This window comes from Schistocerca gregaria, chromosome X (assembly GCF_023897955.1).
Source record: "Schistocerca gregaria isolate iqSchGreg1 chromosome X, iqSchGreg1.2, whole genome shotgun sequence".
In the NCBI taxonomy this organism is placed as follows: domain Eukaryota; kingdom Metazoa; phylum Arthropoda; class Insecta; order Orthoptera; family Acrididae; genus Schistocerca; species Schistocerca gregaria.
The window spans coordinates 777,785,494-777,798,343 of record NC_064931.1 but is presented as its reverse complement, the minus strand read 5'-3'; the positions used below and the strand labels follow the sequence as shown (position 1 = coordinate 777,798,343).

At 47.3% G+C, this 12,850-nt stretch overlaps 1 protein-coding gene across 2 annotated transcripts in view; it reads right to left on the bottom strand.

Moving 5' to 3' along the window:
• The window catches only part of LOC126299445 (ubiquitin-conjugating enzyme E2 H), a 124,178-nt gene that overhangs the window by 85,561 nt on the left and 25,767 nt on the right, over positions 1-12,850 (bottom strand). For both annotated transcript variants that reach the window (XM_049991348.1, XM_049991349.1), the window contains exon 3: positions 7,674-7,841. In XM_049991348.1, coding sequence (XP_049847305.1) covers positions 7,674-7,841 — 168 coding nt within the window. The remainder of the gene's footprint in view (positions 1-7,673; positions 7,842-12,850) is intronic.

Below are 12,850 nucleotides of genomic sequence, written 5' to 3'. Positions count from 1 at the left end.
GGCGGCCTCAAGCAGGGTCAAGTTGTCTATAGTGGAACGACATCTCCGAAAGCCACACTGAGAGGGGCTAAGGAGCTGCCTGGTCTCGAGCAGCCAAACCAGGCGGCGGTTGACCATGCGTTCCAACGTCTTCCCAACACAGCTCGTCAAGGCAATACTCCGATAACTACTGGGATGCGTTCAGTCCTTCCCTGGTTTGAGGACGGGAATCAAAATTGCCTCCCTCCACGAGTCAGGGTACGTGCCAGATAACCATATCATATTGAAACAGTTCAGGAGAACTTCCTTGGATGGCAGCAACAGGTGCCGCAGCATGCTGTACCGGATTTGATCATGACCAGGCGCAGTATCATGAGCCACAGACAGCGCAGAATCCAGTTCCCACATTGTGAAGGGGCAGTTATAGGGTTCAGAATTTAGAGACCGGAAGTCCAAGTGACCCCTTTCGACGGCAGTGCGGTAGCGGCAGAAATCTGGATCACAGTTAATAGTGGCGGTAGATTCCGCAAAATGCATGGCCAGTGTCTGGGCAATGTCTCTCGGCGCCGTGAGGAGACATCCCTGATGCAGCAATGCCGTGACAGGTAGCTGGCTGAGTTTCCCGGAAATCCTCCTGATGGCTTCCCATACTTTCGTAGAACTAGTGGAGCGAGAGATGGAATTCAAGAACGATTGCCATGACCGTCGTTTGCTCTCTTTAATCACTCGCCGCGCTCTGGCCCTTACCACCCGAAAGGCCGCAAGATTGTCAGCTGAGGGACGGCACTTGAAGCGGCGCAGTGCTGCACGGCGGGTGCGGATGGCTGAGTGGCACTCAGTGGTCCACCAAGGGACAGGACGCCTCTTGGGATGACTGGATGATCGTGGGATTGACAATTCAGCAGCATGAGAGATCACAGCTGCAACATGGTCTACCCATTCGTGGACGCTGGCACGGTGTTCCAAAACAGCCAGTTGGCTGAAAAGTGTCCAGTCAGCTCTGCAAAGGTGCCACCGGGGCGGCACTGGTAATGCCACAGCCTCATCCAGGAGGCGAATCCAGAGGGGGAAGTGGTCACTAGAATGGAGGTCAGCTGCAGCCTCCCACAGAGCAGAATCCGCGAGTGCTGGAGAGCAAAAGGAAAGGTCAATAGCCGATGACGATCCGGAAGCAGTACAGAAATGAGTGGGAGCACCAGAGTTGAGGAGGCACAGTTCTTCAGACATCATGACGCTTTCCAGAATGCGACCCCTGGGGCAAGTAGTCGGAGAGCCCCATAAGACATTATGAGCGTTGAAGTCCCCCAGAAGAAGAAATGGGCGAGGGAGTTGGCTAATAAGGTCCGTGAGAGCCTCAGAGTCTATCGCATCCGGAGGTGGTAAATAAACAGAACAGACTGTGAGCCTCCGACCCACAAGAATGTCAACTGCAACTGCTTGCAAGTCGGTGACGAGAGGGAGCTCAGATGAGGGGTGCACATCACGGACAAAAACCGCAACACCACCCTTTGCCCCGTCAGATCATCTTTTCGATATGCGGTATAGCCGCGTAAAGAAGGAGAATCAGTGGCCCGAAAATGTGTCTCTTGGATACATAAGCACAAGGGGCACTCTCGTATGAGGAGTTGTAATTCGGCCACATGCGTCCTGAAACCATTCAGGTTCCACTGTAATATGGGAGCCAGTGATCAGGGTGGCTGAACTTTCACCCTGCCTCTGTGCTTTGGAGGAGAGACCGTACTGGCTGGAGATTTATTCCTGGGGCGAGAAGATCGCCCCCGGTCGACATCAATGTCCATAAGATCCGATGACGACCCACGGGAGATGTCAGACAGTACGATGGCATCATCATCGGACCGACGCTGACTAGTCTCCTCAGGTGGCAGAACCTTCATCTTCTGAGGCTTTGTCTTGGGGGGCTTGGAATGCAGAGCCTTGTCAACAGTTGGAGGTTGACTCACCTGGGCAGAAGGCGCCATATGGGGGGAGGCTGGAAGTACCTCAATGTCAGCAACCACGGCCTTGTCCGATGTAGCGGGGAGAGCCGCAGATTGCAAAACAACCGCAGCAGCACAAGTGCACTGGCAAGCGCAGGTTTTAGTGCTAACACTAGCAACCTCCGTTTGTGTAGCAACAGTGGCCAGTTGTACCGGTTTTTTGAGAGCGGAAGCGAAAGATGTGGAAAACACAGGAGGTTGCATGGCCTTAAAGATCTTCTTGGCCTCACCATAGGGGATGCGCTTAGATGTTTTAATCTCCTGTACCTTCCGGTCTTCGAGATAGATGGGGCAGATCCGGCTCCAGACAGGGTGACTCCCAGAGCAATTCACGCACTTCACAGGCGATGAACAATCGGCTCCGTCATGGGCAGGCTGACCACATTTACCACACGTGGCTATCCCATTGCACCCCAACGTAGTATGCCCAAAGCGCTGACATTTAAAACAGCGCATTGGGTTGGGGAAATATGGCCGTACGGACAAACGTAAGAACCCCGCTTTAACATGCTCCGGGAGTCTCGGGCAACTGAATGTGAGAATAAACGAGTCAGATTTGACGAGGTCCCCATTGACTCGTTTCATAATGTGCTGCACGTCAACAATTCCTTCGTCAGCCCACTCAGATTTTAGCACCTCTATGGGGATATCCTACACGTCACAACACCCTTACTATAGTTCAAAGTGGAGTGGAGCTCGGTCTCGACAGCGTACTCTCCTAGACAATTTGCTTTCCGAAGGGCAGCGACTTGACGGGAACTAGAAGTTTCAACTAACAGAGTCCCATTGCGCAGTCGCTTTACAGATTTCAGTGTTCCTGCAATTCCCTCAAGACCCTTGTGGATGTAAAAGGGAGAAACCCTCTCAAAGCTACCCTCCTTCCTTTTAATAATCAAAAACACATTCTGATTATCAGCATGTGCTCCGTTACTACATTCTGTTAAACCTCTAGCAACACCAGGCGCTGGAGGTCTCGCAGCGCGTAGCCGCTTTTTCGATTGGGTGTGTTTTCCTACCAGCGGCCCACCCAAGCCACTGGTAGGGGGAAATGTAGAGGTCGAAGGGTCCATTGCGGTCCCACGAGCAGCTAGGGAACTAAAAGTCCGCTCAGACACAGCCCCGCGTGCCTGAGTAAGCCTTATAAAACTGGGGTGCGGCAGGTGACCCAGAGGTTGCCCGCTTGCGACTGTTCCACCCCAACAGCCATGCATCTTCTAGGCGCGGAGCACACCGAAAGATTGAGGGGTTTTTATAGAGGTTGGCCTTCCTCGCAATCCAGGCGGTCAAGCCAAGATTACCATTCCCCGCAGCACACAACATTTCACCGCCGCGCCGTACGGTGGTCGCTGAAGCATGTCCGGGGGTTACGGTGACAAGAGACTGGCGGCGCAGACCAGTCCCCAGCTCAGGACCCCGGGGTCGCCAAGCCCGTACTCAGCAAGTGAATGCTGAGCCCCTGGGGGCTTCTCCACTCCTGTCACCTGTCACTCAGCAATTACAGACGAACAATAAACAGAAGATTTCTCTCTTGGGACAGTTTAATGTTGAGGTAGCTTACAAATCCGCCGTTCGAACTGTCCCCATATTTGTGGTCGACCAGAGTAATGCAGAGAATCTCTTTGGTTTCGATGCCTTTCGCGTTTTTGGGTTCTCCATAGATGACTGTCAATATTGTCTCTGATGCTATTCCTTATGCTCAACTGGATTCCTTGTCGACGACATTGTCTTCCCTTTTTTCTCCTGGGTTAGGCCGTGGAAACGACTTTGAAGCTCATATCATGCTTAAACCCACTGCTTGGCCTGAGTTTTTTCAGGGTCGGCCCATTCCTGTGGCCCTTCGTGATCGGGTAAAATGGGAGTTGGATCATCTCACTACTTCAGGGGTCTTGCTTCCTGTCACTTCCAGTGAGTGGTCCTCTCCTGTGGTCGTCGTTGCTAAGCCAAATGGTGATATTCGTCTCTGTGGCGATTTCAAAGCCACTGTAAATGCTCAATGCCTCAACGACATTTACCCTATGCCCCGTTCTGAAGAACTGTTCACTAAACTTGCTGGAGGCCAGTATTTTTCTAAAATTGACCTGTCAGAAGCTTATCATCAACTTCCTCTCGACGCTGCTTCCTGGCAGTTTCTGGTCCTTCACACGCCTTTCGGCTTCTATCAATACCAACGCTTGCCATTCGGGGTTGCTAGCGCCCCTGCTCTCTTTCAGCGACTCTTGGAACAATTATTGCTCCCTGTCCCTGGGTGTATCAATTACATGGACGACATTGTTGTCACTGGCTCTACCACTGAAGAACATCTTCAAAATCTCCACACACTTTCTCACGCCTTACAGACTGCTGGTCTTAAGTGTAATCTTCAGAAATCACAATTTTTTCAGGCATCTATCACGTACTTGGGGTTTCAACTCTCTTGCGATGGTATTCGTCCGCTTCAGCAAACTGTCGCTGCGATCGATGCCCTTCCTCACCCTACATCTGTTAAGGAACTGCAGGCCTTCTTGGGGAAAATAGCATACTATCACAATTTTTTACCATCTGCGGCTTCGGTGGCTCAGCCATTGCATCGCCTGTTGCATAAAAACGCGCCTTTTCACTGGTCCATGTCATGCGATGCGGCTTTCCAGAAATTAAAGACTATGCTGAAACAGGCCCCGTGCCTGGCTACTTATCAACCTGGCCAACATCTTGTTCTTGCCCCAGATGCCTTTCAATAGAGGGTCAGTGCAGTCCTTGCGCACCGTTTTTCTGACGGTTCGGAACAATCCATTGCCTATGCCTCCACGGATGCCCAACAAAAGTATTTTCAAATTGAAAAAGAAGCTTTGGCCATTATTTATGTTCTTCATAAGTTTGTGTTTTTCTCTATGGCTCAAAATTTCATCTTGTTACAGATCACAAACCACTTGTTTCCTTGTTTCATCCATCAACGTCACTTCACGACAAGGCTGCACACCGCCTCCAGCGTTGGGCTCTTTACTTGTCTCGTTTCAATTATGAGATTTATTTCTAGCCAATAGCTCAACATGCAAATGCTGATGCTCTGTCTCACCTTCCCATGGGTCCTGATCTGGCATTCGATAGGGACCAACTTTTGTGTTTCCACCTGGATGTTGCCGTGCTGCGGGTTGTGGACGCGTTCCCCATCAATGGGGACCGGCTGGCAGCTGCTGCAGGTTCTGACCCTACCCTCTCCTAGGTTTTATGCTGTATTCAGAAGGGTTGGCCAGATCACCTGTCCGCTAAGACTTCTGATCCATTGCGGAACTACTACGCTTTGCACTACCTCCTCACGGCTAGGGATGGTGTTATCCTCCTTTCCACTGACAATGCTTCGCCATGTGTTGTGGTACCTACATCTTTGCATGCTCCGGTCTTGCTCCTCCTTCACCAAGGGCACTGGGGTGTGTCTCGCACAAAATCTCTGGCGTGCCATCATATGTACTGGCCCAGCATCGACTCTGAAACTGCACACATGGTCGCTGCCTGCGGCCCTTGTGCGTCACAGGCCGCTGTCCCGAAGTCATCTTTGTCACCGTGGCCTTCACCTGAGAAGCCCTGGGAGTGCATTCATGCCGACTTTGCGGGACCCTATTTAGGTACTTATTGGCGCCTCGTAATTGACGCCTACTCTAACTTTCCTTTCATTGTCCGTTGCACGTCGCCTACCACCGCGGCAACCACCAGTGCTCTCGCCAAATTTTTTCTTTGGAAAGCCTTTCCTCTACTCTTGTTACTGATAATGGTCCACAATTTGCCTCTTCCGAATTTGCGAATTTTTGTGCTTGTCAAGGCGTTATGCATGTCACGGCCCCGCCGTTCCATCCACAATCAAACGGTGAGGCTGAACGACTGGTCCGCACATTTAAGGCTCAGATGCGGAAACTCCTGACTTCTTCTGCTGCTGATGATGCGCTTCTCCAGTTTCTGGCGTCTTAATGTTTCACCCCCCCATGGGCGACCACATCCCAGCTGAGCTCTTACATGGCCGACAGCCCCGCACGCTACTTCATCTACTGTGGCCTTCCACCTCACGGCCGCGGGTGCCTTCACTTGGCCGGTTCACCGCCGACGACCTCGTCTGGGTACGGGGACATGGCAGGCGGCCAAACTGGAGCCCGGACCGCATCTTACGACACCGTGGCAGACGCCTGTATGAAACCAGACGGACACGGGTGTTGCAGTGCGTCATTCGGACCAGCTTCGGCCTCGTGTGTCGGCAACGCCTGTTCCGGATGCCACTACACCACCTTCGGCACTACCTGACACTCAAGATCTTGGCATCTCTCAATACTCACAACGCAGCCCTCTCACTGTCATCGCGATGCCAGTACAAGAACGGACGCCACCAGGAGACGTGCCCATGCAGGAACTGGATGACCATCCTCTGTCAGAGCAAATCTCGCCTCCTCCTCCAACGGACGCCGACACATCGCCCATGTCTCCTGTCATATCAACTGGACTTGCCGCAACGGGCAGATTGGTGTATGAGGCCCCAGCAGATTCGCCCCCTACGACCCGTTATCATCAGGAACACTTCCGTCCGTACGGGAAGCCTCATCCTCGAGACTTTACAGCGAGTCAAACAACGCCTATGAACAGCAACCATCTCCAGGAGACCTCCATCAGGATCAGCGCAACAATTTCAAGGGGGGGGGGGGGGGGGGGGGGGGGGGGGGGGGAAGTGTTGTGACTCGCCCATCATTCAAAGCGCCGCCGCGCAATTACGCGCATCCTCTACGTGCGGCGTTGTCTGCCAGCCATGCAGCAGCTGTGCCACCTAAGTGGCCAGCCAAGCAGCAGCCGCTAGACAGACTCAGTGCTCATTCGAATGCTAATGTGTACACATGTCTTGCTTGTCAACTTACTCTGTGACTTACATGTGTTGTGTCGTTCTGAAATATATGTGTTAAACTTGACGTTGTAACACAAATGTAATTCAGAATTACGTTTCAGTTTACGCTTAAAAAATCTTCTGCTAAACTGCTACATTTAAACTATTTAAACTTTGCTGGCTACTGGAAAACATTGCGTACCTGTAAACCATCTAGATCACACAGTATTGTGTAGAAAACCCAGTATGCACCTGTGAAAGTGGTCACTAAACAAGCTGCCTGTTCTGTTTGCCAGAACACTAACCTGCAGACTACTACAGACTTCCATCAGACAATATCTACATATGTAAGGTCCCATTAATTGCTGCCTTTTGTTACCTAAATTACAGCAACCAGCTTTAACTCATTAAGAAGTTATCGCTGTTGTTCCTCAGCGGCATATTCATTTATTTCGCATGTAATATTATGCTCAATACCTATATGTGGCTTGGTAGTACAGTGGCTAAATGACAGACCAAAAAACCAAAGATCCAGGTTTCAATACTCCACCAGTTGTCAGTTCTGGGATTATTTTCTGTCACTTATTAATTTTTTCAATTCTTTCACCTCTGACAATGATGTGTGTATGTAAAAAACATGAAGCTGTACCATGGTTCAGAGACCATGCAAGTCCCCCAATAACGTAGTGTGTACATCTGTTCAGAAGTGGTATGAAGGCAAGGGTATACCTTATATGTATAAAGTTCCTTATTGATGAATTTAGACAAAAAAAAAATTGTCATTTACAAAGTAAAACTGTGGGGCTTAACAAAAATGCAATCTAAATGCCACCAGCATTCAATAACGAAAGCTGCAAACTTACCATACAAGGCTGTCCATGCTTGATTGATTACATCAAGGCAAACTGTCCCAGACACTTCATCTATATTTGGATGATAAACTTTATTCATGAACCCAATTGAAGGCGATTTGAAAGGATAGTGTTCAGGTAAATGAACTCTTACTTTCCATATTCCACCTTCATAGGGTGCTGGAAGAAAAAGAAGAGAGAAATTTTTGAAATCTTTGTAACTTGCAAAGCAACACATAATAGTTTTAAAAAAACAAATCTGTGCATAACTTACATAGCCAACTAAAATAATCACACTACTGCTTTTCACACAAACCTATAATACTGGAACAGCATGCACTACATAGCAATAGCACTAATACCAACTAATAATTGTGACAGAGATAGTGATAGTGGTAGTGGTAATGATTATAATAAAGGTTGTTTTTGGGTGTATGTCACTGACACTGAAATTAATGAATGGCCAAATACAAATAACCAAATCACTGGAAATTGGTGGAGGCATACTCCATGGCATCCATTGTTTGAGAACCCTACGTTTTAGAGGAAGTAAATATCTCAATTCTCAAACAGTAATACACCCTGAGTGTTAACATGTTATGTTTCAGTTAATTAGGTGTGTATTCAATAACTCTCAGATTTGAGAATAAACAGGATTAAAACAAGTTGATAAGTATTGTGACCAATTAAGGGGAAAAAATGCTGTATTAGGTTTAAGAATACAGAAGGAAATGAAGAAAGCAATGGTAAGTTTCAACTGATTTCATGGACAGGTCATCAGAAAGATATGAAAGGGAGGAAAAAACAATACTTATATGGGACCCCCGAAATTTTTCTCCACTTACTCACATGCAACAACAATCAACCCAACATTATTCCAGTCTTTGACTAATTGCCTGTATTTTATGCTGTATACTGTAGAAGAGTTACTAGATAGAAAGAATACTTCAAACCTGTACATGGTCCAACTATACAATAACTGAGTGCAAATTCTATTCAACTGGAATATTCCCAATCAATGATTGTCGTGGTTGTCACACATACGGTTGGTGGAGCAAGTATGTAACCAAACTACATTTCCCTCGGCAATATTTGTTTCAATATGGTGACATCAACATCCAGGAGGAAAAGAAAAACCACGAGAAATATACTCTTTGGATCAATACCAAAAATTATGAACTTCTAAGAAAACAAACTTACACTCTCATTTCAAAAGAGCATGTAAGAAAGACAAATAAAAATTAACAACAAGCACATGTGGAAGATGAATGGGTGAAAAAAATTACTCATAGGTAACACTTCCTAACTGGCAGACAATATTTATTTTGTTCACTTGCCAGTTGATAGAACAGAGAAACACAAAGCTGACATCTATGACTTTATAACCTTATTTACAGAGTATCACAGCATTTGATTCCATATTTCTAAATTTCCGGGAAGCTTTTGACACCGTTCCTCACAAGCGACTTCTAATCAAGCTGCAGGCCTATGGGTATCGTATCAGTTGTGCGACTGGATTCGTGATTTCCTGTCGGGAAGGTCGCAGTTCATAGTAATAGACGGCAAATCATCGAAAAAACTGAAGTGCTATCAGGTGTTCCCCAGGGAAGCATCCTGGGACCTCTGCTGTTCCTGATCTATATAAATGACCTGGGTGACAATCTGAGCAGTTCTCTTAGGTTGTTCGCAGATGATGCTGTAATTTACCGTCTAGCAAGGTCATCCGAAGACCAGTATGAGTTGCAAAGCGATTTAGAAAAGATTGCTGTATGGTGTGGCAGGTGGCAGTTGACGCTAAATAACGAAAAGTGTAAGGTGATCCACATGAGTCCCAAAATAAATCAGTTGGAATTCGATTACTAGATAAATAGTACAATTCTCAAGGCTGTCAATTCAACTAAGTACCTGGATGTTAAAATTACGAACAACTTCAGTCGGAAAGACCACATAGACAATATTGTGGGGAAGGCCAGCCAAAGGTTGCATTTCATTGGCAGGACACTTAGAAAATGCAACAAGTCCACTAAAGAGACAGCTTACAGTACTCTCATTTGTCCTCTGTTAGAATATTGCTGTGTGGTGTGGGATCCTTACCAGGTGGGATTGATGGAGGACATTGAAAGGGTGCAAAAAATGGCAGCTCATTTTGTATTATCACGTAATAGGGGCGAGAGTGTGGCAGATATGATACGCGAATTGGGATGGAAGTCATTACAGCAAAGACGTTTTTCGTTGCGGCGAGATCTTTTTACGAAATTTCAGTCACCAACTTTCTCTTCTGAATGCGAAAATATTTTGTTGAGCCCAACCTACATAGGTAGGAATGATCATCAAAATAAAATACGAGAAATCAGAGTTCAAACAGAAAGGTTTAGGTGTTCGTTTTTCCCGCGCGCTGTTAGGGAGTGGAATGGTAGATAGACAGTATGATTGTGGTTCGACGAACCCTCTGCCAAGCACTTAAATGTGAACTGCAGAGTAGTCATGTAGATGTAGATGTAGATGTAGATTTACCAGCAACTGTCTGCTCATGAGCTATCAAGATAAATGTGGCTCGTGTTAAAATATAAAACACTTCTATGAACAAAAAACACACCACATTTCAGAGTATTTTTTGAAGAATTAATCCATTTTACTGATCTTAAAATAACTGTGAATCTTTCATGTACTGAAAACCAGTTTCTTTAGACATGGACTCTTACAAATTATGGCTGTAGATGGTGCAGAGACTATCTTCTTACATATTCAACAAAGATCATCATCTGATTATGTAACTTGATGCAAGAACTATTGACAGATACAATTACTCTTCTAAGTGTTCATAAGAAACAATGGTTGCAAGTTATGTCAAAAATGAGTATAATATGGCTCCTAAAATTCTCAACATACGTAAACTAACTGACAACACACTTCTTTGTTGACATTGCTATCGCCAACACGAAAGCACCCTAATTAAGTGACCACATAAATGTAGAATACTAATGTTTCCAATTGTTTAGTGAGCTGTTTGCACAAACTGGTTTGTGGATCTCATTGCTATTCACTTGCAGTTTCAACCCACTTTCTGTTCCCAATACCATCTGGGCATTGTAACTTTCAATAAGCAATACTTGTGCTGGGATCTTCCCTTGGATGCTCCAGTGGTTTAGTGATTTCATATTACTGTTTTCCATCTCTGATCTGCGAGGACGAGCATTCTCTGAGTGATAGGGGTCCACTAAAAGTGGGTGGGCCGAGTCAGAGGGGCCAAATTATAAGGTGAAGAAGGTAGAACACACAGTAGACGGTATTAAAAGGGCAGGCCAAATCTAAAAACTGGAAAAAACTGAGGGATAAAAGAGTGGTCGTTGCATGGGGGAGTGATCATTGGCCCCAGATTTAGAAAACACGAGGAGAAGCCACAAACCAAAATCAACCTGCCCCTGCTCCAGGTGCAAAGCAAAACTTTAAAACTGAAAATAGAAACCACTTTCATGCAGAAAACTGAGGACCAGTTCAACCATCCATGAATTGTCTGCTAATATTAAAGACAAGGAATCTTTAAGCTTATACTTAGCACGAGGGGCAAAAGTGGACATTCCACCAATATATGGGACACCGTCAGTCTGACTCTACTGCCACATTGTGGGGGTGGCTTGTTACAAAAGAGAAAACAATGGGTGAGCCTAGTATGATTACTGTGTCATATATAAAGGCCAACTGCCTCTTCAGAATTCCCAATCCGGGGGCCTGAAGGCCTGGCAGCAGCGGGGGAAACTATAAAATCACCAGAATGTGGTCACTGTCACAAAGATCATCATGAAATAACCAATGTAAGAAAGCCACAAGAGCAAGAGAACTCTATAACAGAAAAGGTGCCGTGAGCAGCACTGAAGTGGGTAGGGGAACTGTCATTGAGGAGACACAAATCAAAGTCTGTAATAAGTTGGTCAATTAGAAGACCCCTACCCATCGAAGTGGCAGTCCCCCCCCCCCCCCCCTCACAGGTGGTGTTGTGTATTGAAGACCCCGAGGAGGAGATATTAGGGCAGGAGATGCTGTATTAAGATAGTCAGATCAATGCAAGGAAGTGGCATAATAGGGGAGAGGTAGACAATGCAAATGGTGATTGCACTTGTACCGTTGTTGGTTCCAGGCTGGCATGAAGGGGGATTCGGTTATTAATGACATCAGTGTGAACCAAAGTGTAGATTCCCCTGCCTCAGATGCTACTGCGGGGCCAGCACAGTTCCGACAGAATGCACGATAACCACAAAACGATTGAGTGATCATCAGACACGCGTTTCTTGAAGAGCAAGACAGAATGCAGAACAGAGGAAACATGTTTCCACTGGATTATTATGGGGTGAGAGTCTAGGTTAGACATAAAGAAACTGAGGGGCGGTCATGTCACTGGGGCAGTGTTCATCATCAATGAGGATGGGGTGACATCTATAAAAACTGGGTCTGATTTGGGATGAGCAGGGCGGGGTGACAGCCCTTGGAAAGCTGGGGAAGCCTTGTCCTCTGACTTTCGCTCCTCCTCCTCCTCCCTCTCCTCCTCGTCCTGAGGGAGGGATGACACATTTTCAATTAGGGAATAACTGCCACCAAAGTCAGGATCGGATAGCAAGTGAGCAGCTTTGGTGCCCTCAGAGCGTGGTTCCCTCTTCCGACCTGAGGTTGCAGGCTTCCTATATTGACAACGCCAGGGAGGAGTCTTCTGAGAGCGAGCCCCATCTCTAGCAGGAGCCCGAGAAGAGGATGTCTTCTCTGAGCTAGGAGGAGGAGGAGGAGGAGGAGGAGGAGTAGTTCGTGGAAGGGAAGGGACAGGGGCTGCTGGGTGGGAAAGGAGTAGGGGGGAGGGGAGGGGAGGGACGGGAAGGGAAGGGGGGAAGATGGGAGGGGGAGACGTGGGGTAGGGAGGAGGGGCAGAGGGGAGGAGGAAAGGGAAGGGAAGGGGAAGATGTGGGGTAAGGAGGAAGGGTGAGGTGCGGAAGACATGACTGAGGCAAAGGTAGATGTGAGATTTACAGGGTGAAGTCTGAAAATCTGCTTCCAGGCCACTAAGTAACTGAGACAGTCAATTATCTTTATTTCCTGGGTTTTTATCCTTTGTATACACTGGACACACTGGTGAGTGGGGACAATGGAGACAGTGAGGCAGTGGGGTGCAAGGGCTCCCCACATGAAGGGGCCAGCCATAGTCA